General features: G+C 40.5%; 1 protein-coding gene across 10 annotated transcripts in view; it reads right to left on the bottom strand.

Moving 5' to 3' along the window:
- The window catches only part of DTNB (dystrobrevin beta), a 197026-nt gene extending 170290 nt beyond the window's left edge, over nt 1-26736 (bottom strand). For 8 of the 10 annotated variants that reach the window (XM_061461225.1, XM_061461221.1, XM_061461224.1 and 5 more), the window contains exons 1-4: nt 26639-26736; nt 9050-9117; nt 5152-5232; nt 2979-3192 (exon numbers count right to left, since the gene is read on the bottom strand). In XM_061461225.1, coding sequence (XP_061317209.1) covers nt 2979-3192; nt 5152-5232; nt 9050-9116 — 362 coding nt within the window. In that variant the 5' untranslated portion in view covers nt 9117; nt 26639-26736. Of the gene's footprint in view, nt 1-2978; nt 3193-5151; nt 5233-9049; nt 9118-11847; nt 11959-26638 lie in introns of those variants that run through there. The other 2 variants (XM_061461222.1, XM_061461230.1) reach the window with 2 other exon arrangements.
- Nucleotides 26737-27197: the final 461 nt, after the last annotated feature.

Genomic DNA, 27197 nt, shown 5'->3' with positions numbered 1-27197 from the left:
TCAAATCTCCTTAAGTTATAGTTTCAGGCCCCTTCTTTTCTTTTCAAGACATTCATTTTCTTTCAAATGAAAGTTCAGCTTTGAATTCATTTCCAGGAAAAACAAGTTACTAAAGTCATCAATATCTCCTCTCAGGACACAAACTTGCCCTTGCAAAGGTATTGTATGGTGCCTTCAGATATTAAGACTGCTTTTGCTGACATTCTGCTTATTAATCAAGAAAAACCTCCAAACTCCTCCCTCTGCAATCTGGTAGAGGTGTTATTAAGCAACATGCCAAAAAATGACTTTTATACCAAAGCAATTCAATCTGCTGAATTCCCCATGGAAATGAAAAAGGACAAAACTTTCAGTATAGTTTTAAAACTCCTATAACAATTAGGAGTTCTGAGGATTTGAAACAGAACTGGAGGACTTGTTTAAAAAAGACTAGGCCTGTGGGGCTTCTTCAAGTTGCCTGAAGGAAGCATCATCCTCTACGTCTTCCTGACCAGGCGGTCTGTAGCAGACACCCACAGGAACAATGTCCACGTCCGCCTTCCTACTGATCCTGACTCCAGCTCCAAGCTGGCTCATTATCTATCCCCAGGCAGAGCTCCATGCACTCCAGCTAATCTGCCATGTAAAGGGCAACTTCCCTCCTTGTCTGTCCCTCTAAAAGAACCCACTGCAGCACTCTAGTGGTGTCAGCTCTCCTACTGTGTCCTCTTAAGAGAAATCAGACCTCTATTTCCTCCTGTTTGTCCCCCACGCTGCACACAGCGTACAGCCACTTCAGAGAGTCACCCAGTCATGCTAATTGCCCAGAAAAGGCACAAGAGCTTTCTGCTCAGCACTGATCTGCAGCCATTTCCTTACATATGCTTGAAATGAGCCCTCTGCGCCGACTATGAGGCTCTTCTTAATCACATCCCTCCACACCTTGCCCACTAACTCACTTCCTCACTTGTTTGTTGGTCATTTTCTCCCTCCCCCTTACTGCACACTGGTTTACTGCCAGCATACAGTGTGGTGTGATATCTGCAATTTAAAATGAAAAAAGAAGATGGAGCAACTAAACCACTGACAAATTAAATGTGATTTCTAGAAACAATGAAATAACAAATGACTGCCCTGACACAGCCAGATGGGGCCAGGGAATGAGCTCTTGGATGCCAATAGTGAGTCAGGGACCTTGGGAAGCCCTGAGAGTCTATTGGGAAAAGCAGACCAGGAACAAACTGTCAAACACCCACGCAAAGCTCTGCAGGAAAAAGCAGCAAAGAACATTGTACCACAGCCATTCTTCCTTAACTCACCGATGATGCTGTATGAGCCATCATTTCTGCACTATGGTCAGGGTTGTTCTATGGGTCTCAGTGAAATGTTCATTGTGGGTGTTTTTCATACTTATCTAACAGAAACTCTACCTTAAATATTTCCATAGGGAAGAGGTTAGTCAGTTCTTTGATTCCTGAACCTATCTGGTGGAATGTTGGTGATGTTACCCCCAGCACAATGTTGTAAGAAGCTTAATGCACTATGTCCATTCAAGCAACCACATAGCTACCCCAGTGCTGCCATTCCCCTGCAGCTGGCTACTTCTGGGTTAAGTTAATGTCTGCCATGTTGACTAACTCCTAGAGGGGGAGCCCCAGCCCTGCCTCTCCACTTACTCCCGATTCTCCCACTGCACAACAGCGCAGCATCCCACCTTCTCTCTCAGCCGCATGTGCCAGCTGGAGGAAGCTAAAGATAAGCTGTTGTACTATGCTGGGATCCAGCTTGCTGCTTTGGCTCCAAAAAAGGCAGAACTTGAAGGGTTGAGGGCAGCAAGGGAGAAAAACATATCTCAACTAAAGCCTCAATCTTTTGAACCAGCTCCCCAAAACATGACCATATCTATTTTTAAATTCTTTATTTTCTAATGTGACCTGTCTCTAACCCTTACAGCTTGTCTCACAACTAATAGCAAATGAAAACTCAACAGAGAAATGCACATTTGATTCTGTTGCTGTAGCAGTCTTCCTGCTCTAATCTTTGCATTGGTTTTACCTGCCCTCAGTGAGACAGGGACTATTCTGAAGTCTTAGACTAATTTGGGGGAAACCTAGCTCCCTTTGGTGACAATAACAAGTTACATTAGGAAACGATCAAAGCCTGGACATCACAACAGAACAACTACTGGGCATATTCAGTACTGCAAATTGTCTTGGGTGAAACTCCTCAGTCTGTGACACAGTGTCCTGGCCACAAGCAGTCCTCTACTTCAGGAGAGAGGGCAAAGGCAGAAGAAAGATAAGACTGAAATAATAGCTGGCTGTGAGAAACGCAAGACAAAAAGTAAGGAGTGCTAACTGACAGTGGAACCAGAGAATCCCCCAGAGACACACCTACTCAGGAAGACTAGCAGATCAAACCTTGAAGAAAGAGGCTGAGAAAGAAACTCATAAACCTGTATGCAAGGAAAAACCTAGACAGGATCCTGAACAAGAAATCAGGTTTCTTCCAGCCAAGAAACGAGAACTAGCCTTTATGGGATCATAGTACGTTAGAAAAGGTTGCAAGCTGACTGCCAAAACAAGGTAGCATTATAAAACAGTCTTGTTGATCAGGGTGCAAAAGAACACTTTCACTTTTTAAAACAGTGCTATACCACCATGAGGTTAACATTATGTTCTATCATAGCGTGCAGAACACAGTTTTACTTTGTCTTCAGTTCAGATACACAGCTTACAGCAACCTGCAAGGTCCAGAAGGCACTAACCTATCTTTCTTAATAAATCTATTTTTAAGACAAAGCATCACTGCTGTGGCAGCATAAATCTCTGCAGGCACTACTATGATATTAAATATATCTCTGTGTGTGCACAACACAATTCCATGAACTTGAGAAACAGCATGTGGACAGTTTGCCAAAGACTCGTGCAGTTGTTGGCTGCATTCACCTAACTTAAAGAGAAAATTAGTTTAAGAATACAACTAGAAGAGTTACTAGCCTGTCATATGCTGCTATCATGAAGTTGAGGAGGAGGCTGATGGATTGCTCTACACTGATTTGGTGAGTAGAAGGAAGGCGTTTGTTTAGCTGGTAGTAGATGGATGAAATAATTGTTTCTAGTCGAGACACGTTGATCTCTGTGTTATGATCCAAAGTGTTAAGGCCATTATCTCGGAAGGCTTCAATCATATTCCAGATATCAACAAGATGAACTAAAAATAAAGGAAAACAAATTAACTTCTATTCTGTAAAGCATGCAAGCTTACTGTTATGGTACTATTTCCGAATACTGTTAGCTTTTATTTTGGAATGAACAGTTACTTATTTGTTTTCAAAGTGAGAGACAGACTCTTGATATTCACTCATAGTTCGTGTCAGCTAGTTTAACATAACAGATCTGTGCCCAGATATCTTGTGGGACTTCTATCCCACCCTTAAACATCTGGGTGCTCTGACAGAAAAACATCATATAGGAGAAAAGCGGTCTTCTGTCATGCAGTGCGGTTTAGCAGTTAGGTAGCGTCACTTGAGGACTTCAGCCACATTCTAAATCCACTACAAACTGGTTACAATAATTTTGAACAGCCTTATGATAACCAGTAGTTGAGTATTGAAGGAGGAACTTGATGTTCCAGTTAAACTGTGACTGTTTCCAGTTGATCCAGTTGCCAAGTCCAAAGCACAGTACTTTGTAAACATAGGCCTAGAACTCCAAAGTGTTCCCCTAAATTACCCTGCCTTATCTTAGCATCTATCTGAAGAAGTGTTAACAACACAGAATGTTTTCCAAACCCACAGTATGAGATCTGCAGAACCACATTAAATAATATTTTTTTAATGTTTCAAAGCTTGAAAGATACGCATGATAATAGGAGAAGACAGGATCAGCAGTAATCCATCAGTCCAAACTGAGTGGGAGCCAACAGTTACAAAGGACAGACTGATTTGCTAACTTCACAAGTTTTGTTAGCTTCCCTCATTCATCAAAAATGGTCTGAAGTAAGGTGTGATCTTTAACATTTCTTTAATAAAACTTGTCTTTACATTTTTCACATAAATACCACACAATGATAAAAGACAAGGCACGTATTTACACCAAGCATATGCCCCAGATCACCCTGTGGTCCAGACAAAGACCATAAATGTACAGCCTCATCTACACCTATAGGTACCGTAAAGGTTACCTGAGGCATATGCGTTGCATCAGTGAATTGGGCTCAAGGTGTGCAATGTACTATAATAAGCATTTCTTAATATCTCTCTACTGATCAAGAGAGATTTTTAATATAAAAGCATGAATTACAGACACAGAGTAACGCTTCTCCACAGGAATGAAAAATCTGTAATCCATACATCACACTAAAGGCACCGCAGGTACTGCCACACAGCCCCAAGACACACACCCCCTGGGGCCAACAGCGGAATGGAGAAGATACAGTTTGCAGTGTGCAGTTGCCCATGTCCTCTGCAGGACTGCTCAGCTGTTGTGTCCTCCTCCACACCAGACACACACTAACTCCACTTTTCTGAAAGGAGGGACCAACTCTTGTGTACATTCTTCTGTTCCACTTTTTGCTGTGTCCAATTCAACTCTGGTAGCAGAATGCAAAGTCATGTCACCTACTCACTCATGACACAAATCTTTGCTTTGGTGAGCTACCCAAGGCCAAAGACCCACGGAAAAGAATGACAAAACTTACACTGACTAGTATGGTATGAACTTTAAAGAATCCTTCACAGCTGATACATTTCACATAGGGCACCATGACCAAATCCAGACACTTTCATGCCAGTGATGGGATTAACACATCACCAAACCCATTCCTGTGCCTACTTGTCAGGTAGTTTGTGGTACATTGTGATGGAACAGGACGTCAAACAGCTTGAGACCGCCTGCACCAAATACTTCGGGCAACCAAAATATGTCAAGCTGGCCCATATATTTTAAATTTTTGAATCATTAAAAAATAAAACTGAAGATGTTACACTGTACTGGACAAAGATTGCTGTCTCTTTTTAGTTACATTTTTTCATCTCTGATTAAAGTAACAACTACCATTGTCTAATAAAATGTTTGCTTACTCTTGCTATACTTAAAATTCACAGGGATAGAACATTTGAAACAATCATGCATGAGAAATTTTTGAAGGTAAAGAGTAATTATAACTTACGATTACATCTTTTTTGTACAAACCGCAGTTTACAGGCTGTTCGATACGTGGAAAGTCTGATGACATCAAAATTCTGTGCTCCTATGAATAAAAAAAAGTTTGCGTGTTTCTTTCCTCTGTAACAGACGGCTTATCTGAGAGAATTACTTCAAAACCGGTATGACTGTTTCTTTGTCATATGAACCTAACAAAGATTTTTACTAGATATCTCATGGTAAAGTGATTTCCAGCAGCATATTATAAACTGAGCCAAGTTTGACACTGGTATGAGTATCTTAAAAGCAAGGATCAATCAGTGAGTGGGTAAGGAAGAGGATTGTTCTGCTGCTGGAAGACATGCACACAGGAGATAAGGGGGGGGGGGGGGGTTAGTCCTCCCACAACCACCTGCACTGCAGACCCATCAGGAACACGCTTTTGGTTTCCTAGAGAGATTCAGATCAGGTAAGCAGCAGAAGAAATAGCATAAAAGAAAAACATATCCTCACCAACAAACTTCCTCTTCAAGATGTGTGTTACACCGTTGAAGAATGACACATTGCAGAAGAGGTGAATGCTATTAGCTGTCACCAGTCTGTACCACATCTACCAGTTTCAGCAACTACTCTGAGCATTGCAAACTTGAGGAATTTCAGAAAGTTATGTTAACTCTCTGACAAACAGACCCGTGTTCCTTCTAAACTGACCAGAGATGACAAATCATGTGGGGATGATGACACTGGCTTAAAGTCCAGTATTGTTCATTTTAATTTGGAAGGAGCCAACAAGTCAATCCCATTAATCATAAACCAAAATGCCTTTTAAATGGCTCACATCTCAACAGCATCAGTGGCTGTGACCTACAATCAATATATCTCTGAGATGTAGGCTGAAATCATCCACATGCACATGGGCAATGGCATTGATGCCCATGGCTCCTGTGCCTCCTGTATTCTCACTGGAATGCCCAGAAACAGGATCTGCAGCAGTCTGTCCTTCCCTCAAGAGCCAGAGCCTCAATGAATGGAGAACTGAGAAGTAGAGATAACCAACTTGAAGAAATCAGACTTTTAAAAGGTACCTAAAAAAAACCCATAAACCCACAACCTCCCAAAGAAGATACCAGATTAGTGTACTGGGGGGGAAGGGGGTCTTGCTCAAAGGTGATAACTTATTCCCTCCTACATTCTGAATTCAGAAACCAACTTGCAAATACCAAATTTTAATTACCTTTATGTATTCACCCACTGACTCACTGATGCAAATTTAAGAAAGTATTCCTGTCTTTGAGATATTTCATTGCAATTTTCCAAATACAACACAAAAGCATCTGCACACATGCCAAAGCATCTGCTTGTTCTTAGAGACCTAGGTACTGTGTCTCTAAAGAGATGTACAAGGATTATCCATTTTCATCTCTCATGCAGAAGGGGAGGTGAAAAGGCTCTCAAGACCAGCAAAGAGGCTGACCAACTTCCAAAGGCTCCCCACAACAGACGACCTAAGAGTGGCAATAGACTAGCTAACATCCAAGATGGGTTCTACTTGGTAGTATGGTACAACGAACCTAAGTGTATTACTTTCCAGTATCATCTTTAGAAAACTAGTCTCAGCTGTATTTCAGGAAAGTACTTGGCCAGGTAACACAAGCTGGAGTATTCAGATCCAAGGCTACACAAAATAGGTAATTTTGTGTTTTCTATGCAACATCCTTTCAGAACTCTCAGTTAGGGTGCTTACTTCTGTCTTTCAAACCCCAGAAGGCATTTCCAGAGACCACGAGACTTCACAAAATTCTTAGTCTATATATGCATACAAAACATATGCATATTTATACATACATAAAAGGTCATTTAACAACTATAAGCAAAACCAAAGAGTCATCCATCTTCTGTTCTTGTCTGCCTGTATCACATCATTACCACAAAAGCTTCAACAAGGTCTTTCTTCTAAACTATCTGAAGATGAAGTGGGGTCTGTTTTCAAGACAATCTATGTAGCTCAGAATCACAGAATGGTGGAGGCTGGAAAGAATGGAGAGAATGGTTCGGCCAGGCTGAAGATCAGCCTGGCCCAACATCACTGCTCAGGCAGGGCCAGCTACAGCAATCTGCCCAAACTGTATTTAGTTAAGTTTTGAGTATCTGCAACAATGGAGACTCCACAACTTCACTCAGCAACCTCTCCCAGTAAAAATGTTTGTCCTCATGGTAGATGGAATTTGCTGTGTTTCAGTTTGTGCCCACTGCTTGGTACTCTGCCACTGGGCTGAGAAAAGTGCAGCTCCATCTTCTTTATACCCTTCCATAAGGTAAACTCAGTATGTTTTCTACACTTCAGAGAAATTTGAACAGCTTGCATAGAATTCTTGCCCATCAGACCACTCCATAAGTACTGCAAAACTAACACATACATCCCTGTGGGTAGCATGTCCAGTGTGGGTGAATGCCAAGGTCTACTCCCGTCTTGCATGAAGCATTATCTGAACACTTGAGCAAATTTGTATGTTGAGCAACAACAAATGGTCACTGAAAGCACTGATTTTACACATCACACATCTCTGTGTATGAAGCTCACCTAGAAAGGCAAACATTTATGTGTCTACTTGACAGCGAGATACTCCACCACAGGACAGGTGAAGCTTGAAGCCCTTAGATTTCTCATACTGATATGCTGAAGAACCTCATAGAGAAAGGTGATTCAGAATGTCTGTGCACCAGCACTTTCCCTGATAGTGAACAGCAAGACCACAGCTGCACAGACACCTTGTACACAGATAATCAGAAGAATTCAAAATATTTTTGATGATATAGCCTAAGCTAAAAACTAGCAAGTCAATCTGCACTAAATGACCACAAGATGACTAGAACACTTGAAAGTGATGAGACAAATGTCAAACACTGATGCATCATTCAAAGCATTTCTAGTGGAGAAGTACTATAGTCATTTTAAAACATTCTGATAAGGTTTCCCAGGATATCACACACAATTCAGTCACCTTTGCTCAAGTAAAACTGAACAAAGGCAGAGAAGAAGGGGAGAGAAGGTGTACAGCAGGCAGACTACAGGAGTTCACTTCTGCCATATGCTGAGCAAGCCCAAAGGGACCCGGCTATGAACTCAAACACAGAGCAAGCTGCAAAGCTGGGGAGAAATACTATCCAAGACTGCTCTCACATGACAGGAAGCAGATATAAATTAGCCAGGAATGAAACTGTTCCTGAAATGATAAGCTGCTTATAACCACAGTAAGAATGTTGCTCTGGAATTCCTTCAATAAAATAGCATGAATATATTATTGGTTTAAGACAGACCTTCACCAGCCTATAATTGGAACTACAGGACACACTTGCCTAACTCTGTGTTTAGTTCAGCCCTGTACTCCCATAGGAAGGTAAAATAACACAATGCCATGCAAACATACAGCCTTTCACATCTAACTGCACATATCTTCATAAAAGGCTACGTCTCATTCCTTTAAATTATAATATCTCTGGACAGGCATTTGATATTTGTAACAATGATAGCCTCTCCTTCAGAGAATGGTCCTGTGCAAAAAACAACCCCCCAAACCCCCCAAAGTGTTTCTCTCCCAGCATTGTGGTGCCTTTCTTATTTTTAAGTTAAAAGGTGATCTTCCTGTTGTCATTAATTATTTTAATAGTTGTCCACAAACTTTAGATATTGCCATATATGAGGAATGTGAATGCTCCTTAAAGAAGCATCACAAAATCTAGTCATGAATTTGTGACTCACCTCATTTTCTCCTCCTGAGCAGCACCCAGGAGCACCCAGGATACTTTTCACTAGATAAGGCAATGGTTTTGTAGAAACAAGATGCAAATGATCTGTTAAAACTATCAAAGTGAAGCTTTCAGTAAAGAATAAACGACATTATATCTTCACATTTCTTACTTACTCATTTCCATGAACAGCTGTCTCTTCTCTGCCATTGTCCTCCTCCTCTTCCCACTCTCCTCAATCATTCTGAAGACAAAAATGGCAAACACTGTTTGTGCTAGAATTTCTATTACAAGAGCAACTTACTGTGAACAACATTATTTTATCCCTCAACTGAAACAGTTTGATTATATTTGGTAAATTAAACACCAGCAGTTAGACATCTCTTCATAACAACTGTGTTCCATAAGGGAGAGATACACTTCAGACTTAACAATACCTTTTAAAGAGGGGCACAGCACAGGAAACATTAATTCTAAACATTTTATTTTATAATCTTCAGTTTGCAAAACTCAGAGCACATACATATGTATAGCAGTATCATGTAAAGAATTCATCTGTGTTCAAAGAGATTTTGTTTGCAAAACACAAAGTAAGGAAGACCTTTCCAAGAGCAGTCAAGGCAATGGAGACTTTGGTGTTCAGAAGGAGAAAGCATATGGCATTCCGTCCCTGGCTGACAGATTCATAATGCTCCTCTTTCCTGCCCAGGGTTTTTGTGGGGATGGTGGTTCTGGGGGTGTGGGGTTCTGTTGTCTTTAAACACAAACCTGTAAGAATTCTTTTACCTTTGAAACCTGGAGCACTAGCTCAAATAGTATTTGTTGGAGAAGAAAAGATCTTAAATATAATTAAGGTGGAAAGAAAAAAAAAAGACAAACCCATAGAGTTTGGTCACAAAGGCCTCCCTATGAGGAAAACAGAATAAAGAAGGGACAGCAACATAGTGGAACTTACACCCCAAGGTAAGAAGGCTCAAGGACAATTTAGTACCTCTCACGGCTTACTTCACTATGTAGTCCTAATGACAGATGCTAATTTCAGTCACCTCCAGTGGGGAAAAAAAAAAAAGGAACTTGATTCAGTATCAGTGTAAAATTCCACTTAAAATTACTACAATATATCATTCTTTTGGCACCAGATTCACCAACTCATTCAATATGTTTTCTAAAGGTTTTTTAAAAAGGGTGGAGAGGGGGCAAAACCCACCAAACACTTATTCTACAATTACAGCAGGAAGCTAGTCAGCTCACCCTCATGCAACATGGCAGTACAGATTTCATTAGGCTTAAATGTCAACCAAGGAAAAGAAAGTCATGTCTTGGCACTTAATATACACTCTGTGATTAACAGTTTCTATCAGCAGTTGTCCATTGCCTGCTAATTATTCCCTTGTGAAGATCTCTCAACACATTCATCTCAAAAGCTACCAAAAGCCTTATTCCTTAACTGTTCATAAAAGGAAACTAAGGGTATGGTTGCACAAAGTAATCTGCAAATATATTTTATGTCCTTATTTTTTTCCTATGTTAGAAAACCATACACTCTGAACAAACATGCTTCTGTGTTTTGTATTTGTTTTAACACAGATAAACCTCAATGGCAATTTTGTGGATTTTTTTTCCCTGCTTCCTCAAATTCATTTAAAATTAAATAAATATAGCCAAATAGAGTGTCTTATCTTCTCAAACAAGGTTATTCACAATGCATTATCTCGAGCTGTACTTCACTGCAAACTGCAGCAGGTGTTCAAAGAGCTGGGCATGGGGAAATTGCCTGCGTGATTCATGCTGTTCTCTCACAAGTTCCAGTTATCCTCATACAATGGCCCAAGCCAAAGAGTTTCTGGAACTACTGTTCTCTTTGTTTCCTCATCACATAAGACATGCCTGTGTCATCTTGAAGGATGCCAGAGACTGTACAAGCTTTATTTCAAGTGCTAGCACCTTCTAAATTGCACAACAGATGGATTCCAAGGGGTAGATTAGTTATTTGAGCTTTTAAGTTGTCTTTAGTAAAGTCTATTTTATCAAGACATACAGGACAATGGCACTTGAATCTTCTGCAGCACCAAAAAAAAACAAAACCCCCCAAAAACCAGTACTACTAGATCTTCTTGTCCTTGGGCTTTGGGTGCATGCATCCCTCATCCCACCTGCCTAACCCTCTGCTTCCAAACCAGTCTCATCTCTCTGCAAAGCTTGAGCTAGTCCTTGTGATGTCCAACAGCTGGGGAACCTGCCTCACATCAGAGCAGAGAAAAAGAGTGATACTAGAGACACCATAACCATCATTTCCTCTAGCAATCACCTTCCAAAGCCCATGGAGTCCAGCCAAACCCACCAGAGCAGCCACCTGCTGTGCCTTCACAGCAGGCACAAAGATGCAATATGTTTTTTCTTGCTGGTTGGTAGCACAATGTCCAATGCTCCCGTTCCCCACTACCACTCGAGAAGGTGGGCAAGTAGCACAGACAGGACTAAGGAAAGGCCTGAAGGCAGCAGTGAAGCAGGATACGCATATATGCCTACATACATACAACATACCTACAGCAATGAAGCGGTAGGTATATTTTATTATACATATAATACTGTACATTAAGGACTGCATTGCTGTCTGGTAACATACATTTAAAGTCATGATATTACCATGACATCAATCTCTTTCCCTACAGACACTTTATGCCTTGCAGGTGTCAGGATTTGAGTGTTTTTTAGAGGTCATTCAAGCTGCACGGACTGCAGTTATAGAACACTATCATACATAATTCACAGCTAAGCAAGTTAGGCTGACCAAGATACATACTTTAAAAATTTTTTAGTGGCTAGCAATACCCTTCATGCTCTCTGCAAAGCAAATGGGTGAATTATTTGTTCAGCAATGTCCTTGAAATGAGATCTGAATAAGCAAACTGGTCTCTCCATGATTATGAAGTGCTGCAGGGACACATCAACAACACAGCTCAGCCTGACTGACCCATAGCTGAGGAATTGTCTTGTACAGATTTTTCAGGCATGGTCTCAGGAGAATCATGTCCTAAGGAATGTTGTCTCAGGACCTCCCCCGAGTCTCTTGCCTCTCCTGAAAGGAGCAAAAGATTGGAAATTTTCATTAGGTGAACAGCTCAATAGTCAGGTACCTGCTCATTAAAAATAAAAAAACAAAAAAAAAAACAACAAAAAAAAAAAACCAAACAAAACCACTATGTAGATTTCCAAGCTCTCACTGCTGATTCTTTCCAGCTATTATCTGAGAAGCGGTAAACATCTAAGAAATGATCTTTCTGGGCCAGAGTTACACATTCTGAAGACAAACAGTCTGAGTGCAGAGAGAAGAGACAAGGTGGCAGGTATTTGGAAAAGTTATAGAAATTACATTAGTCATATGAGATCTATTGGAATAATTCACAATCCCGATATTAAAGCCTGAACAACCAGACGCAGAAGGGTCCCTTTACTGATGAAGCTAGGAAGAAGAAAGATGTAAAGTCTATCTCAAGTTCAGTCTATCTCAGTGAAAGATGTAAAATCTATCTCAAGTCCAAATCAGGAATGAGCTTAAACAAGAATAACTGCAATTTTGCTGAGGACGGAAATTGCAGTTCCCATAAGAAAAGAGGAAAGGTAAACTGCAGTTTGTTCTGCCCTGGGTTTTGTTTGGTTTGGGGTTTGTTAGCTTGAAGGGGGTGGGTGTGTTTGGTTTGGGGTTTTGGTGGGGATTTTTTTGCTGGTTGTGAACTGTTGTGTGTTGTTTTGTTGGTGCTTTTTTAACATCTGTAGCATAATGCATGAGCAAAGTGCCAAGAAATATGCATTGATTAGAATGACAAGGCAGACAAAAGTTCTCAAGATGGACACTCACCTTAAAATGGACATGTGGAGGAAAAACACTCAAATATATTTAGGTAGTAAAAAAGGACAACATGAATGCACTGGGGATTCTCCAGTATCACACAACATGCTCAAACACATTGTTCCATTCCATTTTATCCTTCACATTTTGTGATGAGCTGCTTCTGAACGCCTGGTATCTACTTCATCATTCCTCAAACTCCGACAGATCCACAATCCCTGGGATAAGGAGTACGCATGGACCAACATCTGTCTGGGAGAACAGTGTTGCATTTCTGTTCTGTCTTTAGCGTATGCTACCACTTTAGTATGTGCTAACTATATAGCATACGCTATAAAATCGTGCTATGCTGAAGAAGACCCAAACCCATGCCTACAGTAACCACGCACTATATTGCTACAAAAAGGACAGCAGCAACATGCATCTAGAATGTTGTCGTTTACACTGCAACAGAAGAAATTTCTTATACATCAAAAAACCACCAAAACAGCAACTTTGGACCTGAAGATTTCTCTAACAGGAACCCAGATCAAGTCTGTTGGACTTGAGTTATAAGAAGAATTCAGATAAAATGCTAAAGAGGGATTCAGAAGAAGCAGCATGCCTGGTGACGCTTAAAAGCCTAAATTATTTTATTGCTATGTTCTACTAAGAGAATAACAGCACACTGCTGGGCCCAATCCAGCTTGCCAAGGCAGTATCATGCCTCCAAAAGGAACCCGAAGCAGATGCACAGGGAAGAAGACAAAGGATTTGGAAAATACACACAAAAACCTCCTAAGGACTTCCTTTCAAGTTCCTAAAGTTTGCTATGCCAAGACATCCTGAGCCAAAGTGATTCTCTGTGTTTAGTAACCATAACCAGCTTTTTCCCCCACAAGGCTGTGTTTGTCCCTTTACTACCCATAAACTTCTGACACTCAACAACACCCTCCAGCAAGAATTCCCAAGTGTGAAACCCATAGCTCAACAAGTAGCCTCCGTCCTCCTACCAGATTCACAAACCTCACAGTTCGTCTATCGAGAGGTACAGATCAATCACTACCCACCCTCTCCATGATATTCATGACTATAGATCTCCAACCTACCTCCTCCCTAGCTCCTTGTCTCCATACTGAGAGACCATAACTTATGTTAGCATGCCTTGTACCGAACACTCCCTGTGCTCCTGTAAGCCCAAATCAACACAGGCACGTCAAGAAAACTGAGCAGCCAAGGGAAGGTCAAATGAAGGGGGGTTGACTACAGTAATTAACATGTATGTAAGTAAGAAAAGCCTTCTCCATTCAGATAACCACAACAGAGTGATCAGGAGGTGACATGTAAAGATCAACAGCGGATGGCAGCCTTGCACAGGAATGACAGGCCACGAGCAGCAGTGCAGGACACACAGGACGACATTATTTGACTTTGGCAATCTGAGAAATGAGAAGTAGGGACCAAAAGTGCTGCAGAAAGCAGAAAAAACAGTTCTTCCAAAATAAAGCCATTTTGAATTGAAATTTTCCTCTACCACATAAACACAGTAATGAAATGCAGTTCATTTCTCTGTGCCTTTCGGATCATGTAGCTACATGTCTGAAGGTGCAAAGACCAACAAACACTAGAACTTGGAGATGAAGAGCCCATGCAAGAATCAATACAGGTTCAAAAGATGAAATTAAAAGGGAGTCTTAATATAAAACTACCCTAAGCATTAATCAGACTTTTATGAAAACAACAGTAAACACTGTGTCTTAGTGCATGTATTTGAAGGGGAACAGCCAAGACTGACAGGGAAATGTTAAACCCTAACCTCAGCGTTTCTTTCAGCACAGTCTTAAACTGCATACACAAATACCAAAGATACCAGGCAGCATACTGTGGTTTGGCCATAGTACAACATGCTCAACCTCCATCGAGTCTGAAGCTTTAGACAGTACGATTGTTTCCTACAGACCAGGCCTAATGATTTCTCATTTTTTCCCCTTACACTTCCTGCCTTCTATCCTCTAAGTGCCTTAAGGGTAAAGTTTATCAAAAGAGCCAACACATTAAGATATCACAACTTGGGATTAGTAGTGTTTAATTAAAGAATCTGCTCTCTTCCTTCCCTCACTCTAAATTGTCACCGAACCCCAGAAAAACTACATAGGCAAGTGAGGTTCCCTGAAGGTCCTTGCAGCAAAAGAAGTCTCACTTGCCAGCAGAGACAGTTCAACTTCTTGAAAGTCAAGTACTTTGAAATCCAGATATTTCCTGCTATTTGTATAAAGCTAGAAATCAAACACCTCTGAATTTCACAAAAAACTCTAAGATCACTTCTAACTGTGTTCAGAGTTACCATACTTTAATTATTCTGAAAAAGCTGGATTCTGCTTTAAAGGTCAGGGTTAAAACTGTAGCACTGTGTCATCTATTCTACAGTTCTTGTGCAGGATCAAGAAACCTGTAACAATCCATTCTGCACTCTTGGAAATGTATACGGGTGTGGGGTTTGTTTATTTTAAACAAAAACGTAAGAATGGCCATACTGTATCAGACCAGAATGGGGTGCCTCATCATCTTTCTGCTGCTTTTAGACTCATAACTGACTAGCTCCAAGTTACACTTTCTCCTGCCTCCACACCCATTTCTGCATTGGATGAGACATGAACAATCCTCAGATACCATCCCCTTCCTAGGCAGAAGAATCTGGAGGCTAACTGTTGCTTGCACAGAGATCACTCATGTCAGGTCTTTATCACCTTCTACTACCCCTTTGCTACTTCATCATCTGTTTTCACAAATGAAGGAGACACAGCACAGAGCATTCAGTATGTAGGCACACCACTGCTTTAAAGAGCAGCAATAACAAGATTCTTGTCTTCTTTTTTAAGAGATGCTTTGCAGTCTTAACAGAACATAAAGAAAATAATATTTAAAATTAATATTAATTTACAAATTATCTTTATTATTTCATATATCATGTATTTTAATATATTTTAAAGAATATTAAGTTTGGGGTGTTTTTTTGGACATAACTGAGCATTGGTCTGAAGCTTGCACATAACTATACTAAGCAGGGGGACACTATTCCTAAGGGACATTTAGGAGCGGATGTATAAACCTAGGACTGCTCCTCCTCCCCCCTCTCCCTTATTTGCGTAACTTCACATGCCTCTACTCTGGCCAGTAAAAGGAGATGAAATTCAACTGCTAACAGAGTCCTTCTAAACTTCTTAATAACTGGCCTGCATTTTTAACACTATTTACTTCAGCACACACTTTACTGTTCACCTCCCCTTACCATGTGTGATTATACCCTGCTGTTCATGATAGCAACAGAGTTAACCTGGGCACCATGTGACTACAAGGTCACACTGTATTGATCTCTGACTCCTCAGCTGTATTTGTCTTCTACCCCCAAATGTAACCTTACTCTTAGGAGTAGAAAGTTGCATTTTTCTTACCTCTACCCTACACTGAGGCATTCTTAGCAATAAGATAATGTGTTAGTTAGTCTGGTTTTGTTTAGCTTCCCCTTTCCTCACTCCAAATTAGGAATCTTTATTGTGTGATACAAACCAAATCTACTTTCTCTCTTACTGCTAAAAAGAAACAGAAATCATGGACAAAGTAAGTACGGTACAACCGAATCACAAGAAAAAAATCAGAGGTCTACAGATAGCTTACATGCTGAGTGAGACCAGGAGATCTTCAAAACATACAGAATTGGTGCACATATAAATAATGGATTAACAACACTAGAATTAGACATAGGAAAAAAATCTTCACTACGAGAGTAGTAAGACCCTGGCACAGGTTGCCCAGAGAAGCTGTGGCTGCCCCATCCCTGGCAGTGCTCAAGGCCAGGTTGGATGGCGCTTGGAGCAACCTGGTCTAGCGGAAGGTGTCCCTGCCTGTGGCAGGGAGGTTGGAACAGGATGGTCTTTAAGGTCTCTTTCAACAAACACCATTCTGTGATTCTATGGGTCTCTGAATGTAATCCTTTAGCTTTAATACACCCAATTCAACCAAAGGCTGAAACTTCCAGTGCTCAAAGAAATATGCCTAAACACAAATGATCTGTATTGTCACCAGTCCCTTTAGAGGGGAAAACCTAAAATCTGATAAAGGTGTGAGCTGCACACACAGAGGTGTTACATGATGAACATCCTGTTTTGCTAGTCTCACAAAAGCAGTATCATCAGATAACTTACTCTGCTTCCACTCATGCTGATGCGACAATGAACTTACATGGTCAGTCCTGGATGATTTCTATGGGTATTTGTTCCTCAAAAAGCTTTTTGTAACCTTTGGCAATCTGGAGAGGACACTTGCACTCTGACAGCTCTTGGTTCACTTAAGGACAGGACTAGGAGTAGGCTGAACCCACTGCGTTTTTTCCTTAAAGGCTGTTAAAACCAAATGCAGTTGCATTTTCATGCCAGAGCCAGCATCTTCTGGCTGGATGTCTCCCAAAGTTCCAACGATTCTTGTAAGTGTGGGAAGCTGGAAGTAAAAGTTCCACGTTTTGGTTTCTCAGTTCTTGCTCTGACCACAGGGGCTAAATTTACACTCACCACCTAAGGCAAAAGTACAGAAAACTTGCAACAGAGTACTCAAGTGCTCTGCTCTAGTCTGTTGAGATGAAATACAGAATTTCCTCCTTGCAATGACAGAACAGTGCTTGACTTTATAGTAAGGATGGTGCTGCATGTTCCACAGAATATGATCTGCTTTAAGAAGCAGCAACTTTAAGAAAGAAAATCTGAAGTCAGTGAGATGAGCCCAGTATTGGCAAAGAGTTTAGCTTTTACATGCCAGGGAAGTGGGTACGGGTACTAACACCAACTGCAGCCTTTGGGTCTGAAGTCAAGCATGCTCAAGCTGAAATCAGAAACCAAAGTGTAAGAGTTGAAGCAACTTCTGCAGCCAGCACCTGACACTGTACAGTTGCACTTGTTTCTTAAATTTTAGATACTCCAAGTAAGCCACAAACTGCTCTGATTTCAGCCAGAGGCTGAGGCTGTTGGAAGTTACTGAGACATGGTAGCATTATAATGATGATTTACTCATACATAACTGTATGTATCTGTATGCCTACATTCATATATAAAAAAGGGTTGGTTTGTTTTTTTTACTGTAATGAGAAGACTGGCCTCAAATCCCATGGGAGATTCTAGCTCAAGATGGCTCTTATTTAAATATATTTAAATTCATAATATTGAGAATCAGCAGGGAATTATCTGCACTGCAGTAAAATACTAGAGAAACAGTTTCATTATTATTATTAGAAAAAATCATTAAATGCTAACAGTTACTTGTAGATAATTGTTACAAAGTAATGTCCACCTTAAAGCATAAAAACTGTGGCAGGTTAGTACCTTAAAGCTACAGCTCAGTGTGTTTGATGCAAACCTTCAGAAAGTTTGACATTTACCTTCATCCATTCACCTTTTTCTTTCAGTAGGTCCAATAACCCTGTTCTGTTGCCTCATGGGCAACCTCTGTGACAGTTAACCTGACAGTCAATTTATAAATTCCTTACCAATAAATATGGAGAATTCTACAGTAAGTCACCATCCAAAATATCTTCAATAGCACCATAAACACAGCCATTTTTCTTACTTTGCTCAAGTTTTTTCTTTTCCTATTTATATTCCATTCTTCTCTTTCACAGTTCTTCCTCTTCCTTACCTTTAAAAGCTCCCTCCCACACCACATGCATGCATTATACATGTACTCCTGGCTGCACAAAATCTGACATATAAATAAGAAGTAGAACCTGACATCTGTTTTCCCCTTGACTTGCTGTAATGGGCTCAGCCAGGATGCCTCTGGACCACCTGTTTCTGCGGTTTCTGGTTGCACTTGTAGCTTATGCGCAAATAGGAGTGTGAGCAAACCCTGCTGATGGTTGTCAGGCCAATACTACAGGACCTATCTTAAAAGGTTTCGCTCTTCTTGGAGCTCATCAGCTGTAGGTAACGGCCTAAAGAAGCAGTTTTTCCTTTCAAATCTAAGGGAGGGAGACAGACTGTGTAATTAATTTTAGCTAACAGAGCAGACCTTGTGATCTTGCCCTAACTATAGCCACCATTTAAGGAGTCACACATCTGTCCTTCCCTAACTGCTATTGTATTGACTTCCTACTCCCTTAGAGACTATAAACTGAAATTCCATTGTTTGGGTTCCATCTCTGCAATTTCAGGTGCTTCCTCACTGCTTTTTTATTACTCTAATTCAGTCACTAAATAGGTTAATTAACTAGAGAGTTGTTTGGCTTTTTTGTTTTTTTTTTTTGCTTTCAAGTCAATTTTGCTTTATTTTGTATTTCCACCTTTAAGATAAGCTCCAAAGCAATTTGGATCTTTACGATTAGATAACCATTTCCAGAAAACCACTGAAATGCAGCCTCATCAGCCAAACAGAAGGTGGTCACAGAAATACAAGGCAACTTATGAATTATGAAATCTGAGTTTATTCAGATTCTTCATGTTGCACTTCACTGGCAGAAATAGTATTTCTGATCATTATTACCGATAATGCAGTTGACGCAAGGGCAAAATTGTGCTTATACCCATTTATGTTCAGAAATAACTTGTAATTAAAAAATCAAATAATCAGACTACCAGTCTGGGAAATATACTGATCTTAAATATACCTGATACCCAGTGAAGGAAGTTTTGTAACTTTCTGCTGGTTTTCCAGTGAAAAGGAACACATCTTCATGGATGGTTTACAGAAAAGCTTTCACTCCTTGTCAGTTCATTCACTTTTAAAAATTTGAATGAATCTGTCATTGGGATGAAGATACTGAATAAAACTTCAGGGCACATCTGTACTTGCAGAAAACATTATTACTGTTACATCTATTTTAGCACTTCAGGCGTTTGTTTTGGGCTTCTAAACTTGTATGCCTTCAGCTGTCATTTGATTTAAACAATTTTAAGCAATTTCTAAACTGTCATAGAAGATTTGGAGTATAACAACAATAATCTTAGATTTCAGTAAAAAGATGCTGAAGCATTTTTACTTTTTCTCAAGAACTTTAACAAAAAACCTCACAAAGATTGATTTCATCCCCTAATCTCCCTTTCTATTCAAAATATCTGATGCTGTCTTACTTATTCCTTTGTTCTTCATCCTTTCTTGGTTCACATTCCAATCTCTCTTTTATCAGCAGTCAAACACGAATATACGTAATTGATGAAAAGTATCCCTGCATTCCCCTATGCCTCTTACTAGGAAAACAAAACCAATCTAGAAGTTACTTTTGGGGACACATCTAACACACTTAGACCAAACACCAAGAAGACAAAAAGACAAGCCTGTTATACTTACACAAGTAGACGGGGAACATCTTCTTTTAATGGATATTCTAAACATTTCTGATAATTCTCCTAGTTTAACTTAACATTTCAAACTGCTCGCATCACTGTATGGAGTAAAAAATTGAAGCATAAATAATTGTACGCAAAAGTAGTAAAAATACTTTAAGATGTTACTCCTGCATCTACAGCAACAGGAGTAACAGAGCATCTTTGAGAAAGAAAATGCATTTCCTAGTGGCACAGTTTCCCAAAAACTTCAAGGTCTCTTACAGATTTTTAAGAGAAAGCTTTCTTACAACTATTGGACTTGACTTGTAAAGCTCTTATGGAACCATTCAAAACTGACTTCAGTCTAGGAGAAGGGCATAAGGGAAAAAACAACCCCACTAGACTAAGACCAAGAGAATGGATTATAACTTTCCAGTGAAATTCTATACAAATCAATGGTTCTTTTTTTTTTTTTTAAATAAATACAGTGGACTATAATACTCTTACCGAAGATTCTGCAAAAATATGCACATATTATACAGTAAAGTATCTTGAAAATGAATGGCAATCAAGAAGTTTTGAAAAAAAAGAAACAATGGTACTAAGAACTAAACATTTCCCTACTGCACACCTTGCCGCTTCTGCTTAAACTGTAAGACATTTGTTTTGTTTGTACAGGACACTGCACACAGCCACACTCTCTCAGCCAGTCCTTATTTCTTTTATTTCCTGATACAGAAAACAATATTGGCACTTGTCTAAGCCCCAGTGCAACACCAGCAATCTTATCTTCCCAGCTAGTAAGAAACCAATAAAGAATTTACTAGATACAAGTTAAACAAAGATGGAACAAGTAACAATATTTAACCATGGTTTTCTTTCAAAACTCTCAAGAGCTTTTAACACTATTTTATAGAGAAGCTCCAGATTACCTCAAGACAAAACTGAAAAAATTCAAACCCAAGTAGAGCTCCAAAGCACCCGAGTTACCGTAACCCCACAGAATTTCACTTTAGGTATGCAACCGTTCAATACCCAGATCAGAAGGAAATCCCTGACCTAAAGAATTTATGGCTCAGGTGTGATAATACAGAGGGGCTGGAGAGACCAACAGCAGGCACTGCATGCCAGCAACCTGCTTCTTGTGAAGTTTAAATCACAAAACCGAAGAGAGCTTTAAAAGAATACTACAAGGTATTGTTTTAGGTACATAGCAATATATATCTATTTTTAGTAAACAGGAAACTGTCAAGAATGAGAAACAAAAAAACTTGCAAGCTCTTAGGGACTATGTTTTGTGTTTAAACGCATACTGCACCATCAGATCTGTTTTTCAGCAAACTAAAGAGAGTATGCACAGACGTCTGGATAAGAAGTACCTAAAACACAAAAATGCTTTCCTTGAATAACTGGAGAGCCATCACAAACTCTTATTTTCCTTTATTGACCAAAAGCCTGAGGAGCAGAAATGGGTTTTTACAACCTGCACTGTTGATTTTGAAGCTCAAGTTAAGAGTAATAATACATAACATCTATACATAACATCTACCACAAGCCTGCAAACAAGAGCAAATTTAGTAGTTAAAACTCTTTTCCTTAAATAATGCAATGTTACTGTTAGATAAATGAAATATTACACCAGGATTTTCAAGCAATAAGAAGCTGTAAATACACTAATTAGCAGCTTACCTCTCCCTCTCAGGAAGGGAAGACTCATCTTTATAACACTGGAGGGGGTTTCTGTGCAATCTATGCTTCCCAGCTCTTCCAGTGTGAATTTTACAATCCCCCTCTTTAGCAATTTTAATCTGCAAATTCCCAGAACTGCTTACTAGCACACAAGAGAGATTCCTAAAATTGCCTCTTCACCAAAATGGAATACTTATTAGGAAGTGTTTTGGGTTACATTTTTGCCTGTTTCTCCATTAACCTAGACTAACAGTACAAGGACTGAACCACCATCAGGGCTGCACACATACATGAACACTGACAGAATGCAAACTAATGCAGATCTCGAGCTGGCAGATAACAGTACAGAGCATAAACACTGCTTTACTCCCAAATCAGCCACACCAGAAGATAACACCATTTTCAGTACCTTTCATCACCTCTAGACCCCTATCACTTGCTACCATCTTCACCAAGCAATAGTAATCCACACAAGACCTTCCCTTCCTGCCTTGCTTCAGATGTCATCACATTAGATGAAAAGTTTTAACACATCAGAAAATGTTCACAGACTGCTCCTTTGGCACACCTGCAGAGATGGTACATTCCAGTCAAGGGGATCATGACAAACGCTTGGAAACATGAGCTGCTTCCACGATCAGAACTGTTTGGGGGGGGGGGGGGGGGGGGGGGGAAGAAACGTATGCAATTTAATTATTTACATAATGATGATTTTATTTTTTAATTGCTGTTAATTTAAAATGTAAACTTCACAGTCTACAAAGTTCTTTTTTTAAGTCAGACATTATTAAAAGGCTGTGAGAGTACAGAATAAGGACTTTACATTAATCTAAATTTAACAGTATAGCTGACATTTGCTGCAGTCAATGGGAAAGTGAACATATATATAGTCCCAGGCAGCCTTAACTTTGCCTGAACTGCCAGAAACAAACGATACCTTCTTCAGAAATTTGGCTGTACCCAAAACAGTTGTCAAAACCACTGGTGCCTCCCTACTGCCCCAGTATTTCCTTTGATGTGATCATTCTATGAAACATAAATAAAAGAGTAACAGTAATTAAAAGATAAGATCCCATAAGCACTGCAAAAAATAGCATAAATAAACAACCTCAAAGAATACTGTTGTGCTTGTCACCTGGATTCTGCTGTCCCTAAGGCACCTCTCTCCCTGGAGATAACACTTCCATGCCTGCACAGCCAGGCTGTTCAACTCTTAATGCCTCTCAAGACTTCCAGGCTTGCCATCTGGAAAGGTATTACAAAAACCAAACCCAAACTGTACTGTGGTTGCGTTCATAGGTAACCAGGGAAAGCAACATTTCATATGTGTACTTTATAGCACACCTACTTCCAACTAATATAGCTTTGCTATACAACCTGTAGGATCACAGTCACATAGCAAGTTAAAGATACTACTACCCAGTCCATTTTTCTTATTGTTTGCTGTTGCCATAAGTTTCTTCTCAAAGTCTGTTCTGCTGTTATAAAAACCTGACTTACAAGCAGTAACACAGAACACATTACAGTAGAACTGGAAACTTCACCCCTTCCCTGCCTCCCATTTAACTGCTCTTTGCAAACTATATTCCATAAAATCCCTTCTAGAATATTCAGTCCTGAAACATTCAGCTCTACATGGTCTTCTATTGCTGTTGCCATCTGTAACATGTGCATAACTCTGACAGCTACTTTTCTGCTCAACTGTAATTCAGTATTCCAAATCTCTGACCAACTGTGGACACAAATGTAATGTTTTCTTTCTTTAAGAAAGGAAGAGCAAAATAAGCCAAGTGCAAAATTTTAATTCATCAAATTAATCAAATGGTAAGACATTCTTAGCATCATCTGTAAAACTAAGAGCTTTTCTCCCTTACCTTTGTCACTTTCCCCGCATTTAGGGACTAGGCTCCCTCCCCATTTGTGTTACAGCAGAACACCCTCTTCACTCCTTTATTTCTTAAAGGAAGTAAAACTGCACTTCAAAGCAGCAAGACTCAAAAGACTAAAAAACAACTCACGCTTGCAGGCAGACGGTAACTACTTGCAGTAGAGTTACTGAGATTTTAAGTGTTTTGTAACTAGAGTACACTCTTTACACATCCAATTGTTTTAAAATTCACCTCCATTGGGTGCAAGTATTTTTATAAATATGTATTACTTAAGCACAGCTAAGTAGTTAAAATACTTTCATTCCTTCCAGTAGCCCTTGAAAGCCACAGGAATGGAAAAGGCCCTTGAAACCATTTAAGTTTAGCCCCAGTTTACCGGTGAAAACCTGTTTAAACACTAAACCAAACATACAGAATACAATCACAATTTCTTCTCCCTGATAGTCAAGAAAGAAAGAAAAAAAAAAAAAACAAACTTAATACAAACATTGTGAATTCAAACCCTTATCACCAGACAACCTAACCCTGAAACTAGCAAAAGAAAGAAGCATAGATAGATAATGGTCAGAGAATGAGACTGTGCTGTGTGTGGAATGCTGAAAGCCAGCCCTTCACACCTGCTGGGGAACTGTCTTTGTGACTCCCAGGGGATGCATTCTGTAACTGCAAAGCAGTGTCTACACACTGCCATGTCTGAGCTAAGAGAATTATTTACCTTACCTTCAAAAGGAGTTCTAGTGAATTATTTGCAAAAAGTGCTGCATCAGCTGGGTTCTGTGGAAGCCTGTAACAGATCAGGTAGATGATGCCAGGCTCTCCGAAGCACGTAGCCAAAGTACATGCTGGTTAATGAACCAAGTAATCCCAGAGTCCTTGGTTTAAACCTCAAGACTTCACTTTCTCCCTCTTCCAAACCTGTCAGCTGGCACAACTATATGTGACACACAGCCATGGCTACAAAGAACTGTAGTTATGACTCCTAATGCCACCCTTCGGTACTGGTACATAGTAAAATTAAACTGATGGAAAAATTATGCCTTTATGATAATGCAAAAGCTCTTGCTCTTTGCACTACAGCTTCTTCTCAAGTTTTCTATACCATTCATCACTTCTTAAAATTCATATTAATATTCAAACATCTAGGTTCTGTGATAAACCACACGCCTGAATGTACTGGCTACAACACAGTGTACAAAGGATTTTATCATTCTAAAATAACCAGAAAAAAAACCAGCAACTTTGAGACAATTCATCACAGGAACTTTAATGAACAATGAGGGGGGTGTCATAAGGTGCTTACACAGAGGTCTGCTGGATGTGCCCTCATAAATGTGAGCTCATGTAACAAGTAGTCAAACTGGCATCTCAAACACCAGAGCACGGAGCACCATTCTTAGTGCTGAGCTCAGTAGTAGATTGGGAATATATCATCAAACAGCCTCAAAACAAAGACAAGAATCTCATGTATGATAATAACACAAAGCAGAAACCCACAGGGTTCAAGCAGGACAATATGCTGAAGGCAGTGACCTAAGCAAGCTACCTCTGGAGTAGAATCCTGGGCAGAAAAAAGCATAGCAAGAATTTAAGGATCAAGGGAATGATGTTGCTGGAAACATGACATGAATTGACTAATCTGGAAAAGAACTTCAGAAAAGACTGTACCTCTCTCCATGGAGAGCCTTTGCAAAGTGTCCATGTTCTGGGGAGAGAAATTACCGCTCACTCTCCCCTACACTGCTAGTAACTAATTCTACTCTTCCCCCAAAAACGAAGTCTTCAGATCAGTAGGTCTGCTCTTTTATCTAAACTCCCCATGAATCCGAAATACTCTTTGGAGAAGAGGAAACACAAAAAGTAACAGTCTTAAAGCAATGCTTCTGGGTTATCACCTTTCCTTCGGGTGTACTTTATGATACTATCCAGGAGCCTCTGGATATATACTTACCAAGGAAAAGAAAGTGGGAAGGAAAAAAACCCAATTCTTCAATCCAGCATTTTCCAACTTTTAAAACCTGAGACTTCTGACTTTTTGAACTACTGGTTCAGGCATATGGAATGGGCAGCCACACCAAACAGAGCATCACAGAATCACAGAATGGTTTGGGTTGGAAGGGACATTAAAGCTCATCTAGTTCCAACCCCTGCACAGGCAGGGACACCTTCCACTAGACCACGTTGCTCAAAGCCCTGTCCAACCTGGCCTTGAACACTGCCAGGGATGGGGTAGCCACAGCTTCTCTGGGCAACCTGGGCCAGTGCCTCACCTTCTTCCTCATATCTAATCTAGATCACCCCTCTGTCACTTTAAAGCCTCCCACTTGTCCTGTCCCTACAGGTCCTTGCCAAAAGCAGCTCTCCAATTTCTTGTGAGCCCCTTAAAGCACTGGAAACTACGCTAAGGTCTCCCTGGAGCCTCTGTTTTCCAGGCTGAACAAACCCAGCTCTGTCAGCCTGTCTGCACAGCAGAGGTGCTCCATGCCCCAGAGCATCTTTGTGGCCCTCAGTCAATATAGTCAGCTTTAGGAACCAGAGCAAGAAAACCAACAGTACAAAGCATTTTTAGAAGGCAGTAATGCACAACTACAGACCAAATTCTAACTTTAACAACTCAAATCTATTAGACACATTATATCAAGCAGCACAGAAACAACTTTCAAAGTATCCTTGTGCTATCCAGCCCGTTCTCAGTGTCTCACCAAGCCCTCCAAAAGAAGAAAGTACTTTGCTGATGCACTACCACCAGTGAGATTCCCCTAGGTCTCCAAAAGAATACCCACCAGCTTCACCATCCCCAGCTGAGGGATCTGTTGCACAAGAATATCATTGTGTGGGTTTTTTTAAATACAAGATTGCACCTCACATGGGAATATTTTTACATGTGCAATACTTCACATAAACTGCAGAAATCACTACCTCACACCAGAAGTTTGTCATAAATTAAAGAGTTTCAACATCAGTTATGCAAGTGTGAGAAACAGGCATCTGAAATCAGTTAGATAATATGTTTTTAAGCTCAATACCCAAGGCAGTCACAACAGATCATACTACCTGGATTACACTGAGAAGTCTCTCAGGGCAACTTCCACTTTCCGGGGCTCAGTTCCTTCTTCAAACATTTAAAGACAATCTAAAAAGATGGGGAGGGGAGAGAAATAAAAACCGAGTTGGGTCGGGGGGTTTAATCGATAAAGCCGCGGTTTTACACAGGAAAATAACATCCACCCTTGCTATTTTGCAGTTACAGCTATGATTATGCTACATTTACCCTGATTGCGTATCCTCTCAATTATACAGAAACGAAGCCCGCAGATTCTGCGTCTACGCGAGCATCTGCCTGCTCCAAGACGAGCCGCGAGGCGCAGGCAGCACCGTTCGGGCGCCAGGACGCTCCCGCTGCCAGCCAACAGCCTCCCCATGGGGTGCTGCGGCGCGGAGGCTGGGGCAGGTAAATCCGCGGGGCTCTCTCCAAGGTATCCAGGGCCCGCTTAGGAGTGCCAGTTCTCCTCCATCCCAGGCCTCCCGCAGGGCGCTCGCTCGGCACTTCCTCTGCGCCAGGCCCGGAGACCGGCAAGCCCTGCTACCGCACCCGCAGCTGCTGGGGCTGACG

Source organism: Pezoporus flaviventris, unplaced genomic scaffold, assembly GCF_033815535.1.
Source record: "Pezoporus flaviventris isolate CSIRO_AGI_PZ_B2104156 unplaced genomic scaffold, CSIRO_AGI_Pfla_v1 ptg000031l, whole genome shotgun sequence".
Lineage (NCBI taxonomy): Eukaryota > Metazoa > Chordata > Aves > Psittaciformes > Psittacidae > Pezoporus > Pezoporus flaviventris.
The sequence above is the reverse complement of the archived record's forward strand: the minus strand, read 5'-3'. Positions and strand labels throughout refer to the sequence as shown.